Source organism: Rattus rattus, chromosome 13 (assembly GCF_011064425.1).
Source record: "Rattus rattus isolate New Zealand chromosome 13, Rrattus_CSIRO_v1, whole genome shotgun sequence".
In the NCBI taxonomy this organism is placed as follows: domain Eukaryota; kingdom Metazoa; phylum Chordata; class Mammalia; order Rodentia; family Muridae; genus Rattus; species Rattus rattus.
The window spans coordinates 28,055,028-28,077,714 of record NC_046166.1 but is presented as its reverse complement, the minus strand read 5'-3'; the positions used below and the strand labels follow the sequence as shown (position 1 = coordinate 28,077,714).

Genomic DNA, 22,687 nt, shown 5'->3' with positions numbered 1-22,687 from the left:
AAAGATCTTTAAGAATCGACTGAAACTGAAGGGAAGAGTTCTTGCTAGTCTGACTAAACCAGTAGTGGCAATCAATTCCAGAGAGGTGCAAGTTAAGAAAGAAAAAGGAAACACAGACTAATCTCTAATTTAAATCTGAATACATAATTTATGCAAAAAGTTACATAGATCTTTATACTAGGAAGTCATTCAATGGACATCAAGTTTCTATAACATATCTCTGTTAAATGAACTACAAACATCACTTACCTCCCTCTTTTTAGCTTCATTTGTGCTATACTTTGGAAAGAGGTAGGAAAAGATATTTCCACAGCAGCAGGCAACATGTACCAAGGGACCTTCTTTTCCTAAACTCAAACCTGATGCCACAGCCAGCACTAATGTGATGGTTTTAATCATTAAAGTCCACTTTCCCAAGTAACCTCTGATGATGAATCCACTCAAAATAGTTTTAATCTACAAAGGAATGAGGAAGGCAATTTAATTTCCTTTAGGAATCATGAGAACTTAACTTTGCTAAAAGTCCCATCTTTCACTCACCAAACAATCTACCAAACTTTGGCAAAGTATAAAACAATTCGTTATTTTTAAAACAAACTCTATTTTACCATACATGATAAATCTGTATCATATAATTGAATATTCAACCAAAGATAAGAGGGAATCTTATCTCAGGAACAAATGAAAATACATTGTCATGGTACAGTAAATGTAGGGCCTGAGTGATATACAATCAATTTAAAGGCAAATTTGAAAATTTGTCATAGGAATAAGCACCAAGCATTGAGATACATTTCAGTCTGTCAAGAATAAAGACAGTATGCTTTCTTACCACAGTGGAATTGTGCGGATTCTTACCTATACCACGGACAATGAATGGTAACAGATAACAACTGCGGGTATTGATTCCTTTCTAAAGATATCCTTACCTATACAGCTTTTAAAAATCACTATAACTTATCTTTTAAAAATATGTTAGGGAGCTGGAGAGATGGCTCAGAGGTTAAGAGCACTGTCTGCTATTGCAGAGGTCCTGAGTTCAATTCCCAGCAACCACATGGTGGTTCAAAAGCATCTATAATCAGATCTGGTGTCCTCTTCTGTATGCAAACATTCGGGCAGAATGCTGTACACATAATAAATAAATAAATCTATTTTCAAAAATGTTAGAAAGAACCCTAATTTTTAAAAAGTAAAAAATAGAACTAAATGAGTTCAAGCCTAAATGTTATTCTCTTTCAAATTATTACTGATCCAACAAACAAGCAAACATCTATGCTACTGGCCAACTGCAGTCAATTTTCTCCTTAGACTGTAAAATGACCAAATGTATAAGTCATTAGCTCATTTCTTCTAGTCAACGGTCTTAGAAAGAAAATAATATATTACAACCACAGTCAAGTAGCAAAACATCAACTAAGCCATCAAAAAACTTTAGGCAACAAACATTTATGAAGTTTTTGTTGTTTAAACTTAATATTCTTATTCTTACTCATGAGCTATGCATTAGTGAATGAGAAGGCGGTGTGTGTGTGTGTGTGTGTGTGTGTGTGTGTGTGTGAGAGAGAGAGAGAGAGAGAGAGAGAGAGATGAGAGTGGACCATCTCTCTAGCTCCAGCTTTTGTTTTAAGTTTTTCTTTTTCAAGTTAAAAACAAAACAAAACAAAAACAAAAAAAAAAAGAAAAACCCCACTATTTTTCTAAAAACTTCAGTTCTAAGGATAAAAAGTAGCATACAATTATCATTCAGTGACTATTATATGGCTTACCTCTGGAATTCCGGAGCCACAGGCATACGGAGCAAATACTTTCACCAAGGAAACTGCAAGAAAGGCAAAACTCAAAGCCCAAAAGATGTACATGATGTAGTTCATGATATAAGATCCAGGACCCTAAAAGGCAAAAATAGCTCAGAGTATGCACCACTAATTCAAGCGCCTGCCACATAAGAAACTGATGTAGAACTTACCCCATTACTGTTATTTGTACTTTTAGATGTGTGATTCAGATATGCTGCTCAGACTGAGTTCAAACTTTTAAGCTCAAGAAATCCTCTTGCCTTAGCTTCCCAAGTAGCTGGGACTACAAAAGCGCATGCCATCACACACACACTCTAGGTAAAAGTTCTAAAAGCCTCTTGATTTATTTCCACAATAATAAACGCTCTGTGTGAACAAGGTATTTAAGTAGAATCCAAAAACTAATCACTGTACATACTAAGAAGCTTTATTTCCGCTTGGTGAACTTCCTAGTTTTCTGGGTGCCTAAAGTCTTGTTACCTGTTACACTGACCTATGCCTACCCACAAATGTTTCAGAAACTGCTAGCACTTGGATTTTTTCTTTCTTGTTGTCTTTTGGGTTTTTTGTGATGTTTGTTTAATGTGTATATGCGTGTGGCTGAGTAATTCACTGAACTGCATGCATGCGAAGCCAACATTTCGGGAGTTCTGAAAAGGGTGATGTGATTCCCTGGAGATGCAAATACAGCTATGAGCTTCTGTGCAAGTGCTGAGAGCTGAACTCTGGTTTTCCACAAGTACAGTGCACACTCTTAGTCAATGAACTGCTTCCACAGCCCCTGGCAATACGATTGCACGCTGCTGCAATTCTCCTGAATGTCATTAAATGACCTCAATTAACAACACATGGAATGTAATCCCAAAACACATTTTTTTCAACTTAAACTTTGAGTATAACAATGGTTTTAAATATATCCATATGTGAATATAAAATATATCTAATGTCTTAAATTTAAGCTTTATTCCAGAACATCATTGTGATAATATTAAATATTGTACTACCTAAAGAAAAACATATGACCTTCCATCATCAGCAAATGCATAAGCCTTGTTCCAGTTCAAGGCACTTTTTCTTTGGGAGGCATCTTTTCTGGCAAATAAAGGCCATTGAAGAAAACCATAGCTGGACATAATGCATGTATCAATAAATTATGGGGAGCCCAACCCCACTTGATACATCTACACCACACCTCCTGTATTATGCCCTCCTGTATGTAGGGAAGGGGGGAACGTTGGCGTGGGCACATACACAGAAAAATTTTAAGAACCAAAAATATCAAGAAGTTTAACTTAAAACAGGGTCTCTTAGAAAAAGGCAGCATAAGCAAGACCAAAGCAGTGCCAGTTCTCAATAGATCCATTAATGTAGAAGAGGAAAAAATGTCACAGGATCCCAGCTCTAGACAAAGAATTATAGGAACCAAGGAGAGCAGACAAAGGCATATTAGCCACACTAAGAATTAGTGCTGTCATTAGTTATCCAACACAAAATGACCAGCCCTGAAAATATATACAGACAAAAATGGGCTCAGAAAGAGGTCCGTACATATTTATAAATTATAAAATATATCTTGCACTTCCATAATTCATATTTCACCAAAATTAGCGACATAATGCATTGATCCATATTAATAACTCTCTATCAACTTTGCACAGCTGCTGCTGCAGGAACTATGCTTCTGTCACACCTTGCCCTAAACCCACATCCCGAACCACGTGACTCTTGTGGTTATGCAGTAAGTACCACAAAGGCTGCTGCAGACAGTCGGCACTCGTCCTCACTATGTCTATCTTCCATCCCTCTGCTACAGAGGCTTGCTTCCTTTTCTTTAGTGCAGGGTACAGTCACCTAATGTGACTGATTCTATAACTATTGGAAGTGGCTATTCTTACGCACAGCGGAGACTAACTCAGCAAAGACTTACCTCTGCTTGACCTATGATTAACTCTGCCCATGTTTTCCACTGTGGACATTTATCCCTCTCTTCAAACGTCGTCTCATTAGAGCCCCAACAACACTGTTCATGGTTGTACCACAATGCACTGAGGCAGATGCCCTCTTTCAGGTCAGTCATCCAGTCAGCAGCAATGTCTATCAATCCAGCCAGCGCCCCTGTAAGAAGGCAATAGAAACGCTCCAAAATATGGCTATTTAGAGAGAGCTGGCACTAGCTAGTTAAGGGTTAAAGAAAAGCAAAAACATCCTATAAAGGTCAGTTAGGCACTGATATCGAAATCTAAAGTTTTAAATACATGTGCATTAGTTTTAAAAATTGTTAACAGCTCTATTTTAAAATAAAATTGATATCTTTGTTTGGAATTAAGAATTAAAATAAATTACAACTTAAAAAAGAGAAAAGGTTTTTTTTAAAAAGTACTAAAATACTCATCACAACTCTGGTAACTGAAATCAGGACTTTTAATTAGCCATGTTTCCATCTAGTCAGTAGACTTATGAGTAGACTTAGAGTTACATGTTGAAATTGTTTCAAATCAAAATAATAGAATAAAAATGTTCATTAAATATAATTAAGGAAGCTTGTATCATTCACTGAATTATTCATTGTAACTTTGTATTTTTTCTTAATTAATGGAAAGCTATACTTTTGAAAATTATCTTACTGACAGAATACTAAAAATGCCACTTATCAATACTTCTCTGTTCTCCACAAATACCTTACTTTCTTATGTTTTCTGTCGTGCCTGATGGAGGCAGGGAGCTATTCTAACTACCTGCCCCTAGTGGGACTCACACCATCAGCTGCTAGCTGTCCAACTCCTCTCTCTAGGGACCTAACAGCCACAGTGGACAGTGCAGGACTAAAGAACAGACCATTTAGTGGGTCACCTGTCACTTCAAGGTTGTGGGCAAGCACTGACTGCTCCTGTGCTTTCGTCCTTCATCTGCATCATGGTGTGGCCGTGTTAATGACGGAGACTGCATGAGGCTCAGACACACGCAGAGCTGTTAGAAGACTGCAGGACTTAGACTATTTCATTCATTCAAACCATTTATTACATATGGAAACAGAGTCTAGAAAACCCAGTCAAGTTGATAAGTAAAAGTGCCCTAGCCAATTAGATTCAGAAGCCTCTGTCTCCTGGTCTCATACTTATTTTTTCCAAGAGATGTAAGCACTCTAAAAAAATCTAATTTACCTAAAAGTGGTAGGGTGGGGTGGGGGTGGGGACGTTGTTCAGTTAACTTAAAAGCAAAACCAAGCAAGGTAAACCTTTTTCTTACCTGACGCCAATCCTGTCAGTGTAACTACAAGCCATCCTGACCAAGCATCATATAGACTTTTTGTCATTTCCCATGCTGATTCTTTTTTTTTACTGTTGATCTGAAATTACAAATATGTTGCATTTCTTAATTTGAATTTCTACAATGCTTGAGTCTACTTAATTTCTCAAGTCTCATAATATAGAAAGCACCTTGTAAACTAAAGAACAAAGCAAATTTGGGATAAAAATCACTCCAGAACAGTTGTACCTAAAAGCCAGAAGACATGCCCCAAGCAGAGATCTATCTGTATTTTAAATGAGAACCTCTGGATTTGACTGTGAGGGCCCATGAGACACATGGGAGTAAATCTAATCTAGACTGCTTCAAACTGTATCAAATTCAAACCTTACACACAGACAGCTTACACACCACAAGTTAGAAAACATAGCTGCAAACGTCCGGCTTCAGTACTTTAGTAGCATATAGTTGTATTTAAAAGTTAAATTAATTAAACAAAAACTTCTCAAAAATATATGAGTCACATGGGCAAAGAGATGCCGCCCCCCCACAAGTAAGAGAACTGTGAATATATAAGTGTAGAGCTCTAATCCTATGTGTAACAGACAAAGACTTTCTGTACAAGCCAGAAGAAAAATGTCCTCAACTGACTGACTGCATGCAGTTAAGAGATTAACAAGGAAACAGCTTTGATGCAAATCTCTAGTTATTAAAAACAGTAGGGTCTCCCTAAGAATGCATTTCTAAACCCATCCCTAACTAGCTTTTGTCTTGCTCTCAGCTTAGCTTTAAGAAGCTCTATTGTCCATCTAGGGCCTCAATGCTCAACTAGCCTGCAGGAAAGTACAGCTAGAATTCAATGACCTCATCTATTTCAAGAGGCTCGTCTATTCAAAAGCCACAAGGACCAATTAATTAAAAAGACACAGCAAAATATAAGGTGAATGAGAAAATTCTATCCCTTTCAAATAAGAAGCATCCAAACATGGATATCAACCACTTTTTATAATGTCTTACAAATGGTCACTAAATTCCACTTTGTCTTTCCTTGATTAAAAAAATAATAAATAAGCATATTTTTAAAAGGTAATATTAAGTCATTTTCAGGCAGTCTCTGTCATTCTTCTTGTTATTCTGTTTGCACACCACAGACCTTTAATAAATTCTTGCTGGTGAATTTTCAGTATAGAAACACTGTGTATGAAATAGTGTTGATTCATCACCAATCTACAAAATATAGATATCATCTAAATGTTTACCAATACAGTATTGGTAAATAAGCTGCAATGCTTTCTTTAAAACAACAACAACAACACTGGTAAAACTACCTGTCACTTTGTAAAGAAAATTAAAAAACAAAGTATTTTTACTCAGTGGTAATTTTCTCTTATTTGTATTATGATACTATTTAATAAAAAGTATCATTATGGCCTTTAAAAAATAGTTCTCAAAGGAAAATCCGCAGACAACCTGGAATGTCCATGAAACCCTATTAAGTTCTTCAAGAGAAACTATTTCCAGCTTAGAAAGATTGTAGATGCCTGGAGTTAAAAATGCCCAGGACAAAATCCAACCACAAACCAACCACTGTCTGCATCTGACAGTCCACACAGATCAGCAAACTACTATTTTCTAAATGATAATTTCATGTTAAGAACATGTATTCTCAAAGTTCAAGGTAAAAGCAATGGATTTTATTTTTGATTTTTTTTCAACAGCTAGTATTTTATTAAGATAGCAGTTTCATTACACAAGGTCCAAGAACATTCAAAAAACTCAAATCGGAAGCTTAAGATTGGTCTTCACACATCATAGCAAACAATGCCACGTTCGCCTATGAGCTCTCTGAAATAAAACCACATCCACACCTCAGTGGCCACCAAACCATTCAGCACGGCTTCTTTCACTGCAAGGTGTTCGAAGCCACCAGTCTTAGCACTGTGAATTATGTTTTCATGATCAGAATAGCTGTAGTGACTTCACCAGGAGTCGGGAAACCAGCTCAACCTTGGCATAGTGCCAAAATGTGGCCAATCGAGGCTTCAAGAAAGTCACAGCAGCAGCCACCAGAGACAGTGCCATGGTCTAAGGTGGAAGGATGTCTCCCCAAACCACAGGATTTTAATTTAACAAATTTAAATTTTAACTTGTTTGTTAAATTTTAATTTAACAAATCTTTTACAAAATACTACTTGTTATTTTATTTTATTAGAAAACAGGTATGTTAATCTAAAAAAACTATCGAAATACTCTTAGCTTTTCAAACTAGAATTGTGTGAGGCTGGATTTCCTTTTTATTCCTTAAGCAAAAAGCGTAACATTATAATGAAAAGCAGATATGAGAATCTATCAGTCTTTTATTAAGCCAAGCAATCATGAAGACGACCAAAAAAAAAAAAAAAAAACCACCTCTGCAAATAGTTTATTTTGGAAAATGTATTATTTTCATATAATATTAGTTATGTTTAAAATAGTGGATCTATGGTTATAATTTTTAAGTGAACTAATATTTTTAAATGTTCTAACAAGGAACAAGGAAATAGTAACTGATATAAACACGCTTCTTGAGGTTCCTCAATTCTTTTTCCAGTGCAGAGGGCATTTGAGTACAGACAAATGAATCACTGAGTGAGAGTGGGGAGTCTGTGTGCTTCTCTTCAGTCACGACCTCAGGTCAAAAGCAACTCAACATTCTGTACTTCTCTCACAGCACAGGCTACTGCAAGTTCAGCCTTCGAATAAAAACAGACACCCATCGAAAGGTTACAACTAATTTGCATAAACTAATTTTGAAAGTAAATTTCAGGGGTTGGGGATTTAGCTCAGTGGTAGAGCTTGCCTAGCAAGCACAAGGCCCTGGGTTCGGTCCCCAGCTCACGAAAAAAAAAAAAAAAAAAAAAAAAAAAAAAGTAAATTTCAGATACCATAAACAAATGGGTAAATACATAAGAGACTTTAGAAATTTGGGATTTTTATTTCAGAGAAATTTTATCTTCTTCTGAAGATGTGTTTTAAATTATACCGGTGTGCATTCACTATACTGTGGGATTTGAGTGTCGGGGTAGCTGAGTCTTGAGAGAGGGTCTTGCTATTTAGCCTACACTGGGTTCCTGCACCTCAGCCCCTTGACTCCCGGAATTATAGCCATTCACTGTTATACCTCAATTTTCTTTCTGGCTTCCCTTTGGGAAAACAAAACAAAACAAAACAAAACAGTGGCTTATTATGCACACAAAAAACTTTATTCAAGATACTTGAGAAATATTTCAGCATTTAACACTAGGAAAATGTTAGGAACTTCAGAATCCTACAAGTGATTTTTTTCCTGGTACATTATCTTCCTTTCCCATTAGACTTAGCAACAAAATTCTTTTTGCAGTAGCTGCTGAGATGCTGAACGCAAATATCTTGGTGACCTTATTAAGCTTGGCCAGTCTTCACCCAATTCCTCTGCTGCATTTGTCCTTTTCTATCCTAATTTGTCTAACTGTATTTATTTTTGTTGCTGTTGAAAAACACAGGATATAAAGAAACAAGAAGAGGGAGCATCAAGAGAAAGCGGAGAGAATTATCACGTGTCAAAACATATGTTAATGTATAACATGTTAGCAATCTGACATCATTGGCAGAAACAGGATTGTAAATGACCCATCTTGCACTATTTTTATAAAAGACTGAAAATACTCACCCGTCTGTGCCTTTCTCTGTCCTTACACTTTTCTCGAACCCAGTCAATAGTATGGAAATCATCGTATGTACCGACACCTGGGATGGGCTCATCCAAAAGATCCAGCAAGTGTGTGGAGCTGTTAATGCTGCCTCCATTTGTCATTGTATAATGAGTTCCTGCAGCACAGAACAGTCTACTTACAAGCTAACAGTGAGCTCTGCAACTTCTTTAGACATTGGTAATTTACAAATATCATCACAAATCATTGGAAAGTGGAGGAAACTGATTATTCACAATTAGAAATAAGGCAAAAATAATATTCATGACCTCACAAATTTTTATTAGCAACAAGCCTAATGGTCACCTAATACTCTGGACAAGAGAATTTTGCAGGAATTACCACCATTTACCATTGGTAACAAAAGAGACATCATAAAGTTAGAAGACAACTTGTGAAGACTGATAAACTGAAAATGATTTTCATCTAGTAAAATGTAAATTTTGGCTTTCCAGTAGGAAAGAATTGTAAACTTTTGTGGTGTTGTTTGTTTTATGTCTTAAAATTTTTTTCTTTGCTTCACAGACTATACTCATTTCAGCCTCACAGGTTCTCCTCATCAGTTCATCATCAAGCTGGTTCCTTCATTAGGGTCAAAGAAATTTTTGACACATATTTACTATGCATTTTACATGATTAAACAAACCTAGAGAAGGTCCTGGAATGCTAAAAGACAACTGGGGAATTGAAGAAATACAGGCAGCTTTTAATTATGATATTAAGTTCATCTAACACATAAAATGAAATGCAAACTTTTAAGTATGTAAATGCATCGAGTTGTTATTTATGCAAAAAGAGGCCTTGATAGAGAGTTCATATATTAAATATAAACCCACTGGGAAGAGAAAGCTATTACATCTAATATATACTGTGGTAGTCTAAATGTGAATGCTTTAATAGGCACATATGCCTGCAAACTTAGTCCCCACCAGAACTATTTGGAAGGATTAGGAGGTGCGTCCTTGTTGGAGTAGGTGTGTCCTTGTTGGAGCAGGTGTGTCCTTGTTGGACAGGTGTGTCCTTGTTGGAGTAGGTGTGTCCTTGATGGAGTAGGTGTGTCCTTGTTGGAGGAGACCTATCTGTGGGGTGGGCTTTGAGATTTCCAAAGTCCATCTAAGCCCAGTGTCTCTCTGTCAATGTCTCAATGTGTGTCTCTGTCTCTCCCTCCTTTCCACCCCCTCTCCCCCCACTGACCCTACTACACTACCTACAGAACTCTCAGCTACTGCTCCAGTGCCATGCCTATCTGCTCTCCACCATGATAATGGCCCTAATCCTATGAAACTATTAAAAAAAAAAAACAATTAAATGCTTCTTTTAAATAAGAGTTGGGAGCTGGAGAGATGGCTCAGTGGTTAAGAGCACTGACTGTTCTTCCAGAGGTCCTGAGTTCAATTCCCAGCAACCACATGGCGGCTCACAACCATCTGTAATGGGATCTGATGCCCTCCTCTGGTGTGTCTGACAGCTATAGTGTACCCATTTAAATAAATAAAGTCTCAAATCTCACAACTAAACAACAGCCCCTTAGGAAAATACAATAAGAGTTGCCTTGGTCATGTGTCTTTTCGGAGCAATAGAACAGAAAGTAAAATATACATAAATAATCTCAAACCAGCACGCTCACTAGTAGGAATTTTTCTTTAGGATTCTGTACAATCTTTGAACAAATTAACATCGAGCATAGTGTGGGTAGAATTTCCTAAAACGTATTATAGAAAACAAAAACAAATGAATGCTAAAGTATTTATAGTCTGATACAAAAATCAATTAACAGCTAGAGAGGGCAAGTATTTCAAACATGAAAGCCAATTCTGCCATTGTACCACAAAATAAGGTACAGAAATACATTACTGAATAGATATGAAAGCACTCTAACTAAAGTTTTAAAACCAGGTGAAAACTTGTCTTTTAAAAAACAAAAGGAAGGGGCTGGAGAGATGGCTCATCAGTTAAGAGCACTGTTTGCTCTTCCAGAGGTCCTGAGTTCAATTCCCAGCAACCACATGGTAGCTCATAACCAGGTGTACATGCAGATAAAGCAGTCATACATAAAATACATAAATCTACATCTAAACAGAAAAAGAAGGAGATAAAGGGTAATATTTTTCATGTGGCCAGTTTTCCAACCCTTCATCTACAGACTTTGTGCCAAAAAAAATTTAAAGTAGAAAAATAAAAATGAGACCCATTTCCTTTTCCCTTACTGTTAAGGACTAAGGAAATTTTCTCAGGTGAGCTTTGCTTTGCGGTCTTTCTGTTTAAATGGACGCATTTCCTTTTATAGAGATAAAGAAATAACTGTAAACATAACATCAAAAAAGCCATCATGTGGCAAGGTCAGAAGTGCAGGTCTTCCCCAGAGAGTAAGAAAGGCATCCCAGGCTGTCAGCAGGAGATTCCCTACATAAACCAGAGGAGAAAGAAGTAGGAGCAACAAGGACCTTCCATGCCGACCCAGAAACTTTAGCACTGCTAAGATATAAGCCAATGAAAAACACCGTAAGCTACAAACTGTTTCCTAATAATTCAAATGCCTAAAAACAAGGTATGAAAATGTGTCTATTTCCTTTTCCTTAAACAGGATTCTCTCATCTCCCTATTGAAATATATTTGAATGTTGCCTTAGGAAGGTGTAGCATGTCTACAAAGAGAATAGTATATTGATTTCGGTGTTCTGGCAGAAGTGCTCCAGGAATAAATAATTTACAAGTATTGTCCGAGAGTTTAAAGATACAATCCCCTCATTGTAATGTTTACATGCATACTATATTTAAAGCTTTAAACACATTTTCAAGAAGAAAATATTACTTATCAAATTATAAAAGCATTTATGACTTACTGACAAATATAGGAATAGCGACTTTGCTTTCTATATGGTAACATTAAAACTGGTATTTGGAGGGAAGTATCAAGAAGCCCGTGTCTTTATGGAACGTTGCCCAGTACTTTGTGGTATTTATGGCAAAAATGAAAAAAGACACTCTCAGAAAAGCAAACCAAATGCACCCAAGTAAAGAAAGTTCAGCAAAATAGAGTTGTTTTATTCCTCAAATGTTGAAATTAGCTAGACATGGTGGCACATATGTTTAAACTCAGCACTAGGAAGGCAGAAGCAGTTGGATCTCTTTGAGTTTGAGGCCAGTCCGGCGGGTCTTAATAGTAAGTTCCAGTGCAGACAGGATACATACAAAGAACTTGTATCAAACAAACAACCCCAAAAATGTTAAAATTATAAAAGATAAAGAATGAGGACTGAGGGCTGGTGAGATGGTTCAGTGGTTAAGAGCACTGGCTGCTCTTCCAGATTTCCTGAGTTCAATTCCAAGCAACAACATGGTGGCTCACAACCATCTCTAATGGGATTTGGTGCCCTCTTCTGATCCGCAGACCTACATGCAGGCAGAACACTATACGTAATAAATAAATAAATTTAAAGAAATTTTAAAAAAAGAATGAGCAATGAACTGTCCTGAATTAAAAGAGAGATGACATATGACTATAAGATGTGCTTTAGGACCAGATCATGAACTAGAAAGGCCACTGACCTTACTGATCTAGACTACTGATCTAGATCAAGTAATAATGTTATATCGATGTCAATTCTGATTTTTAAAAATCATAACATAATTACATACAGATGTACTTCTTTGAGAAAGATGCCCTTTTTCTGAATTTTACTCTTACCATAATTAAAAATATAGTATAAGCATATATTCATTATCTATAGAAAATATCATGTTTTATCTGGAATATTTAATACAAAGGCAAAGAACAAAAAAACAGGATAAACTAATGTGGTAAACTGCTGATATTTCAGGAATTCTGATAAAGTATGAAGGACTCTCTACATTAGTTTTCACTTCTGCAAGTCTGAAAATTTTTTTCTTCAATGCTGAGGACCATGTATGCTAAATATTCATTAAAACTATACCCTCAGCCCTGAAATTATTGTAAAACATTTACCACAGGAATAAAGGTGGCTCATTCAGTAAAGTGCTTGCTATATCAGCATGAAAACCTGAGTTCAGATCTTAGAACTCACAGAAAAATCCATGTGCAGCCATGAGATGTTAGGACGGCACAGACAAGAGGATCCCTGGGGCTTGCTGGCTAGTCATCCTACCCAATTAGAAAGTTTAAAGTTCAGTGAGAGACCATGGTTTGGATGGATGGATGGATGGATGGATGGATGGATGGATGGATGGATGGATGGATGGATAGATAGATAGATAGATAGATAGATAGATAGATAGATAGATAGAATTTTTAAAAAGGAAGAGGAAGGGGGGGACTAGAGAGATGGTACAAAGGTACAGAAACACTTGCTGCTCTTCCAAAGGACCCAAGTTCCATTCCCAGCAAAAATCCTGCAACTCTAGATCCATGGGACAACCCCTGGTCTCCGCATGCAGTTGCACACACACACACACACAAATATATACACTACACATCTCACACAGGCACAAGTCAACAACTGAATGCTCTGTAGGGTCCAGTACTACTGTCTGAACAGAGCTAAAGAGCTACAGACTTCTGATTTCACTACTTTTTTATGCAAAACTCAAAGCTTATACCTTCAACATAAATGTACAATAATAGATTACCAGAACCTCGAAAAGCATTTCTAGACTATCTGTATCATAAAGACATACATTTGAAATATCTATTTCTCCTATACAATTGTGAACTGAGAAGCAGAAAAAGATTGCTATTCTTAACTTTTATGAAATAGGAAAAGAGAAGCACAACAAACATATTCATCATTCATATATTGTGAATTTAGTGATTTTTGAGTAATTACTATGGAAACTATGCAAACATGTTAATTCACAAAACAATGCAGCAAATCAAGATTTCTGAAAGCCAAAAATTTTCAAGAATTTTAATATTTTTGCTAGTATGGTATACCTGTAAGTGGTTTTATATACTCTCTTCCATTAAACAATACACAAAAACTAAGTTGTAAAAAAGAGGAAAAGAGGGTTGAGATTTAGCTCAGTGGTAGAGCGCTTGCCTAGAAGCATAAGGCCCTGGGTTAGGTCCCCAGCTCCGAAAAAAAAAAGAACCAAAAAAAAAAAAAAAAAAAAAGAGGAAAAGAGAGAAGTTCAATGGAGTAACTTTAAAGGTATATTTTATAACTATAATAACAGTCATCGAGTATTTCAAATACATTTCTTCTCTGTATACAGTTCATAGCATCTAAATGTGTATAAGATTTCATTGACATATGTAAAAATGAGATAAACTGAAATCAATTACATGTGTATTAAATTTTTTAGTAAGCAACAGATTAATCAACTTTACACTTCAACATCTTAAAGCACATAAGTTTTAATTATTACCAAAACACAAACTGAAGTTCTCTCACATGTAGGGTATACTTCTTGTATACTAAAATATTTCAAGAGTTGGTTAATATAGAGATGATAATGCTTTTTATAAAATTGATATATACAAGTAAGCTTTGGAAAATCAAGACCTTCGAGGATAGAAGAGAGGCAGTCAGACCACCGCTGCCTTGATTACTATGCCTTTCTTACAACTGGTTTAATAACCTAAGCTGACAGGATGTCATTTCTAATGCAAACGCTGCTGCCCTTGCTTGCTTATTGGTAGAGACGGTAGTGATGATATAAGCGAATACCTTTTGGAACCAAGAATGAAGTTCCACGACCTTATTTCTTTATCCTGTCCACAAACTTGCCCTAAGCATCAACTACATGCATTACCAAGAAAAAGAGCAGAACATAAAAAGTCAGTAGTACTGGAGCTAGAGAGATGGCTCAGCAGTGAAAAGCACTGGCTCTTCTTGCAGAGAATCCAGGTTTATTTCTAAGCACAAACGTGAGAGCTCACAGTCATCTGTAACTCCAGGTCCAGGCCTTGTGACAATCTCTTCTGCCCTCCACAGGCATTGCACACAAGTGGTGTACAACTATACATGCATGCAAAACACTCACACATATAGAATAAGGATAAATAATTCAGAATTCTGAAACCCATACAAAAGAGAAAATCATAAAAGCAAATACTTTTGAACATCAGAGATGATTTTCTAGACTTCAAAAGTCTGTAAAAAAAGGGGGGGGGCTTAGAATTTCTGAAAAAAGCCACATGAAGCCCATTTTGCTGTATTCCTTGAGATGTGCTGTACAAAGACTAGGAGAGAGCCAAGTGAAAAAGAGACTTACAGACTAATGATAGGCTTCAGCCTTTGCCATTCCCTGGATGTGAAAGCTGGCCATATTTATACTTTATGAATGTCACATCATCAAATGTATACATATTTTCAACAATACACGATAACTTAAAAGTTTAGATCATTGCAATCAATATCTGAATTATATATTTTCTTAGTCATCTTTGACAATTAATTTCAACTTTTCTTGTCCTATTTTTCAAAGCCCGCTACCAAATATTCATTATTAATAATCAGATATAGATCCAAACATAAAATGATTAAATAATAAAGTAATTTATCCTCATCAAAGGGGTATTATTTATGCAAGAGGTCCATATTGACTTTGCCCACATAATATCCCTTTACTTCTGGCAAAATGTCTCAACCTTTTTATAAAAACAAAACAAACAACTTCTATTGTATGCAGTAGAAGTCTTGATGAGATCTATCAGATGCATGCCTCAGCCAAGAAAAAGAAGAGTGTGAGGCTGGAGCCAAGCACTAGGCACTGGATTTGAACTCTTGGGACAAGAGAAAAAAGGGAGAAAGGAAGAGAAGGGAGAGAGGGAAGACCAGAGTGTCTATAAAAAATAGCTGCTGGATATATAAATGTCAAACACACAGATTCAATGAATGAACCCAATTCATTTTAACAGCCTCAAAAGAATGTAAGCTGCCTCCTGCTACTTGGATTCCAAGATGGTAAACTCCACGTGAAAGTATGACCTGAAAGTTTGTTAGCTCTCAAATTTAACACCAACCCCCGTCCTCACTGCTATCTGTCTGTCTACACACACATACACACACTTCTCTGGAGGTTTGATCACTAAGTATCTGTGCCTGCCAGTCTAATGTCCACTTATCGTTACTTTCTAGTTAAAATTCAGTAACAACAAAGTCCGGGCAAATATCTTTCTTCAGAGGAGCCTAGAAAAGAACTACCTTCATGCAGCTGGTGTTAGAAGGTTTGAGAATCAAATTCCAGATCTAGTACCTATTAGCTTTGTGATCCAGCACATATTACTTAACCTTTTAGCCCAAAGGCCCATTTTGTCAGCTACTCTTTGCTTAGAAGCATATGCATAGACTAGAAGCAAGTAATGAGAAAGCTTAATATTGATGGGTAAGAAGAAATAAAATACCCACAACCTTTAATCTATTCAAATATTTTGCGTCTAAGACTTCATCAAACTGTATTATATTATGGTATTCATCTATGATCAAATCATTTAGTATTAATCTTAACCCAAAACATGGACAATATGCAAAAGAGATCAGGAGAAAAAAAGGTATCTTCATTTAGACAAGAAGTTCAACTTTAGAGGTGGTAGAAGGAATTCTTGAATTATTAACTAATCATAATTATGCTAATATGTATACAAAAGTAAATCACTCAGAAGTATGATTGACAATGTAATTACAGTTCAAATATCAAAAATACAGAAAGATTTCACCTAGAAAAACTACTCAGTTAATGAACTATATACATAGTCTGGCTTGCAAGTCACTTCTCCTATTCACTATACAAAGACTTTTTAGCTGAAGCTAAAAAGTCATTCATTCTCTTATAGCCACAGAACTTTATAACATCCAAACACCTATGGAAATAAAATGCATATATACCAATAATCTGTAATCTAGCATTTATCTGTAGAAAATTTAAGATTAACTCTGTATTAAAAATATATTTCTAATAGAGAAAAATAATCTTTTTTTAAAAAGATTTACTTATTTTATGTAAATGGGTGTTCTATCTGTATGTACACCTGCATGCCGGACTAGAGCATCAGATACCAAGAGAGATGGTTATAAGCCATCATGTGGTTTCTGGGAATTGAACTCAGGACCTCTGGAAGAGGAGACAGTGCTCTAAGCTGCTGAGCCATCCCTCCAGTCCCAAGAATAACGTTTTCAACAAATGATGCTGAGGAACACTACCTATGCAAAAGGATGAAACTAGACGCCCAACTCACATACTCATAAACAAAAACTCAAATGTTTTGATCCAAAATTAAGATTAGCTAAAACTACAAAACCCTAAGAAGAAAATGTAAGAGTCTTGCGACTTCCAATTAGTCAAATGTATCAGCAAAGGACACATGATAAATGAGAAAAGTATATCAAGTGGGCCACATCAGAATTACAGTACTTTTTCCATGCAAAGATTAGACCCTATTAATTAGCTCATGTGTGAAAACAATAAAAACTACTAACAAATAAATAAATATTTATTGTGTAACAGACATGGTTCTTAGTACAGCTAAGACAGTCTCTATTTTATAAATTTGAAAAACAAAGATAGAATATTATGAAATAATATCAAGGCTATAATGTAAGTAAGTAGTGGGATAAACACCCAAACCTATGCATTTATTCCAAAGTTACTACCACTGTATTAATACGGTCAATAATCATAACTTCATGATTGGAAGATGTATATCTAGGGTAAGTCTCAAGAGTAGGTTCAGAATAATTAGTCAGTGACTTACTTCTACCTAAACACATGTGCATATGTACTTAGCCTGTGGACAACTGTTGTAATTCTATCAATAACAATCACTATGGGAACTCTGCCTTTTAGTTCCAGACTCCAGATCACTTTCTCCTCTATTGTTTAAATTGCTACAATAAAAAGCCTAGTGAGTTGAAGTGAGCTCATATCACAATCAAAAGGACCGTGTCTGGGTATCTGGAACCCACATAAATGTCGGGTAGGCGTGGCAACTAGCTTGATATTCCAGTCTTGGAGACAAGAAATCACAGAAGCAAGATGTCTAGTAAGAGCAGCTGTATCTGTTGCTAGCTCTGAGTCTAACTTTAAGACACTGCCTCAAATAAGGCAAAAGAATGATCAAGGTAGATTCCTAATATCAACTCTATCCACCACCACCACCAGCACACACACACTCCAAAAACAAAAGAGGAGAAAATGTGGTAATATTACTCATGGGCAGTGTTTTGCTCTCAGAATGCACACTGCGGAAACTGCTGTGCTAAGAGCTCACCCCCTCTTTCACCCTCAGCTTGTCCAAGTCTCATCTTACACCACAGAGAGCCTACTTTACTCAACTTAGACTATACCTCCAAGTGTGCACCCTGAAACTAGTCTTTAAGTCCTTTGACTATAGCCTACAGCACTCCTCACTGGCATAGCTTACAGATAATGTACCTAAATAAAATCAAAGTTTAGTAAATGAAACGAGTAAATAGTGATTTTTCACTTTTTATTTTCTTCATCTCTTTAAAAATACTGGTCAGTTTCTTTCTGACCAACATTTTAAACCTGAAGGTTGACGCAAAACTAGAGAAAAATAAATAAAGACTATCTAAATTAAATTAATTTCCATAAATTAAAAATCTTTACATACCTCCTACTAGCCTTCAATGTATAGTTGTTGAACTGTACTAAATGAAAACAGAATTTAGTAATAAATTCTATAGTTACACAAACAGCAACCTAATGTTTTTCTCACAGAAAAACAGTCAAACACCTATTTTCATAAAGATTAGGCATACAACTAAATAGAAAGATTGTCATTTATTACCTCCAGGCCAATTTCCAAAGATGTGAGGGTGAACTTGCCATTTCCACTGAAACTGCCGTCACAGCAGATGAGCACAAAGCACAGACACTGGGCATTACGGAAGAAGGGAGCCAGAAACCCATGCTTAAAGACTTCCTGACAGCGCTATGTCTGTCTTGAGAGCACAGATCCAGCCATGCATGTTTTCTCCCTCTAGGAGCTTAGTAATAAGGAATGTCACCCTGGTAAGGGAAGGTAAATGGAGAGATTGGTAAGAGGGCAATGGCTAAGATGGCTGGCCTGGTTCATTTGGTAGCTGTTACGCAGTGTGTACAAAATCTCATCCCAGCACTTGGGAGGTACAGGCAGGAAGATCACACAATCAACATCAGGACCATGTAAAACTGCTTGAAAACACAAAACAGGGTAGGAGTGGGGGCTGTCAAATATAGAGCTCTGCAGTTAGTAATGGTCAGTTGGATAGTGGCTTAGATCAATGACAGAATAAAGGAAACAAAAGTATACACTCTAGTCACATTCAACTACTTAAACCTAGAAGCCAATACAGAAAGACTCCCAAAGAAGACATGCAATTAACTAGTACCACTGCTGAGCCACTGCCTGCTGCAATGCACTGTTTAGTGTTCTGTTCTGTTGCCACCACCTCAATATAAAAGGTAGCAGCCTTAGACAAGGTAGATACAAGGTCCTACACATATGAAAGCAGGTTCAAACTTCACTTCCGATCTCTGCACATACAATGCTGCATATACAGCATCAGAACAAATAAAGTTACAGTAAATTTTGGTCTGAGTTGTAAAGGAAGAAACATACTCATGTACATGCACACACACACATACAAAGGACAAAACGCCCTATAAATTAAGCACATTAATTAAAAAGCAAAAACAAAATTGTAAAGTACAATTTAGGTCAGTAGTGTCCTATGTAGGCACAAGGTAAAATGTTGATGCAAGAAAAACATCAACATTACAAATTTAGTAAATGTGGGAAGGGTCTGCCCATACCCCGAGTTTTGAATATACAAAGCATTCTGATGTCGCATAAGCCATGAGATGACTTAAATCATTGTAAAGTATCTGTTCAGAAAACACAGCTAGAGCTAATAAAATGCTCTGGATTTTTATTACAAATGTAAATACTATAGGAAATATAGATTTGACATCAGATCTGTTTTATAACAGTGTATGAAGACAAATAATAATATAAAACAAGCATCACTAATATCAAATCAGTTATTTTTAATCAGAAGCCTATGGCATACCCTTTTGACAATAAGAATATATTTAACATCTGAATTTGTACAAGTGGAGAGCTACTATAATTTCAGAAGGAAAGAAAAATGTGATCACATAATAGGGTAGGAAAAAGATTTAAATGAACTACTTCACTGCTTCCTTTACTACTCATAAGAAAACTGGCTGATAGGTCTGATGCAACAGGGCTGACCACTCTCTGACTAGCTATTTACTCCTGACACAGCACTTCCTTATTCTATTTTCTCCTCCACAGACAACTGGCAAATTCCCTCGTTCACTGAAAAATGGCCTACTTAGTACCACCTGCCACAAGGAGACTTGTCTCTTCCTCTCCTAAAGGGCACAGAAACCTCAGGCTGACGGCAGCTACAAGAGACCAGCATCCTCGATGATTGTCTCCAGTATCAGAAGCCTTAAGCCCCCACCAGACTGAAGCATAGGTCACTCAAGGCTTGTACACAGTGAGATGATGATCAAATGACAGGAAGGGTCACAATATCTGAATCAAATTCTATTAACTTTAGCTTTAGTATTACTATTGTAGGTGCCATCAGTCTCTACAGTATCTAGTTACGATTTCTATAAACACAAGAGTTTCATAAGTACTGCAAATAAAACAGGTAGTCGAATAATTTTTAAACTTTTTACATGGAGTAAATGGAATATTAAACCTGTCCCTTCCAGGTCCACCAAAAAAAAAAAAAAAAAAAAAAAAAACAGTCAAGTCTAGGGCCTGCGGCCTGGTGAGATTAAAAAGTTTCTACCGAGCTGGATGACCAGAGTTTAATTCCTGGGACCCACATGTGTGAAGGAGAGGAACTGATTTCTCCAAGTGTCACCATATACCTGCCATGTGACTCCCAACTAACACACAAATGAATAAATGTAAGAAAAACATTTTTTTAAATCAAAACAATGCAAAGGGATTAGTCGATGAAAAGAAGTCAATCCCCAAACTACTTCAACTTCACAAAGAAAGCCAATATAGTGAATAAAACCAGCAATACAAAGAGGTCGTGGTTTTTCTTCCTGATTAACCAAAAGGAAGGGACAAACTGTGAGAACTTGGTTGTTTCTAAATACCAAGTTCACTCCCAAAGAAGGCTACTTCTACCATCTGGTTTGAATCTCTGATAGTAATATGTAGATGGTGGACATTGAGTCTGCTTGCTCTTTCAGCTGCTGTAATACACACTACAGTACAAAGCTTAATTCTTTAGCAACCCACGTTGAAAAGTGGCAGTTAAGCCTAATTACCCACAGAGCTAATCCCTACCTCAACTTGGCTTACCAACATCCTTTACAATTTCATACTTTGAATTTCACCTCTTTCCCCTTTACCAGCCTGAAGATCTATTTCTAATTACTGCATTTTGTCTTCACAGGGAAGCTGAGGCACTTTTCTTGATTTAAGCTATTTTCCTAGATCCTTATCACCAGTTCCTTTGTGCTGGCCGATGGTTTCAAAGGGCCATCAATTATGGAGAACAAATGCCTTCTCACACATAGACACTAGGACACTACCCTATGCTTAATGATATGGTACACTCAAGTTAGGCAAATAAGTATCTGAGCAAACACGCAGTGCCACCTAAAATCAGCTTGTATAACAGAGGAAGTCTCGTCAAAGAATCAGGACCATGTCTGCACTTCTGAGAGTGGGTAGGCCTTCAAGATGATTCCTGGGAACTAGTTAAGAAAATGTCTCAGAAATATTTTTTTCAATTTCTCTCTTAGTATTATCTGTATATGTAGTTTCACGTGAGTTTTGACTTACAGGTTTTACACAGACAGCCTATAAATCTGTCCTGTCAAAGACTAGCAGGTGCTGCAGCCCAAGCCTGCTAGTTCATCGTCCCTAACAAATGGATGTTGTGATGGCTCAGAGAAAGTGTGGCCTGTCTGGCTCTCCATTCACCTTATTAGCAAAGGATGAGACATCGGAACATCACTGTTCAATACGAGTATTAGCAGGAAATGGATGACAGAAACACACGGAAACTCTATCAGGAGAAGGAAAAAACAACCCCAGGGAGTAAAAACTTAGGAGAAATTATTCCTTATACTTTTAGATGTACACACTACTTTTAGATGTATACACTTTTAGATGTGTGTGTGTGTGTGTGTGTGTGTGTTAGAATATCATTAGGAGAAATTATTCCTTGTACTCTTTATACTTTTATGTTAGTACATTTGAGGAAATGTCCTAAAAGTACAAAGATTAATTTCTTCTATTTTGTTTACTAAATCCCAATTTATACACACACACATGCAGTTCATAAAGGACAACACAATATATGGGACATGATCTAAAACAGTTTTTCTCAAAATTTAAAAAGCAACCTTTTACTAAGCACAGAATTCTACAGAGTAATGTTGCAACTGTTTCCAACCCAATTATTGCTTTGCAGGTTGCAACATAATTGGTTAGTATCTGTTGAATGCATTATAATTCCTTAATTCCGTAGAACTTAAAATTATTATCAGGATACAAAATGTATTTAAATTTTCCTCATTTAGTTGGGGTTAAATCATAAAATTTAGAACATCAGCAAATAACATGACTCATATATAAAGTCATCTAGCTAAGAATGTTTCTTGAAGTTAATTTATTTCTAGAATGCCAACCTTTTTTTTTTCAAAAAAATCAGTTTAAGAAAATGAACAAAGAGCAGTTTAATTAACAAACATCTAATTAGTTTTAAGAAGACCAAGGCAGAGCCTGCCAAAAGATTTACACCATTACATTGGCTGCTCATCTGTTCTCCAACTACCAACTTGGAGTCTACAAAATGTATAAAAAGAAACCAAAATTGTTTTATCCTATCAAGTTGTACAAGATTTCTATGGGAGACAATAAAGTATGTCAATTAGCTAAAACATTACATAAAAAATGTTAAACCAAAAAAAATTGTTCCTTACTTTT

At 36.3% G+C, this 22,687-nt stretch overlaps 1 protein-coding gene across 8 annotated transcripts in view; it reads right to left on the bottom strand.

The window, feature by feature from the left end:
• Positions 1-22,687, bottom strand: part of Clcn3 (chloride voltage-gated channel 3) — a 71,177-nt gene that overhangs the window by 22,125 nt on the left and 26,365 nt on the right. For 7 of the 8 annotated variants that reach the window (XM_032919394.1, XM_032919395.1, XM_032919392.1 and 4 more), the window contains 5 exons: positions 8,734-8,891; positions 5,046-5,145; positions 3,727-3,914; positions 1,770-1,892; positions 250-456 (listed from right to left, as the gene is read on the bottom strand). In XM_032919394.1, the coding sequence (XP_032775285.1) occupies positions 250-456; positions 1,770-1,892; positions 3,727-3,914; positions 5,046-5,145; positions 8,734-8,877 (762 nt within the window). In that variant the 5' untranslated portion in view covers positions 8,878-8,891. Of the gene's footprint in view, positions 1-249; positions 457-1,769; positions 1,893-3,726; positions 3,915-5,045; positions 5,146-8,733; positions 8,892-18,502; positions 18,702-22,687 lie in introns of those variants that run through there. The other variant, XM_032919393.1, reaches the window with a different exon arrangement.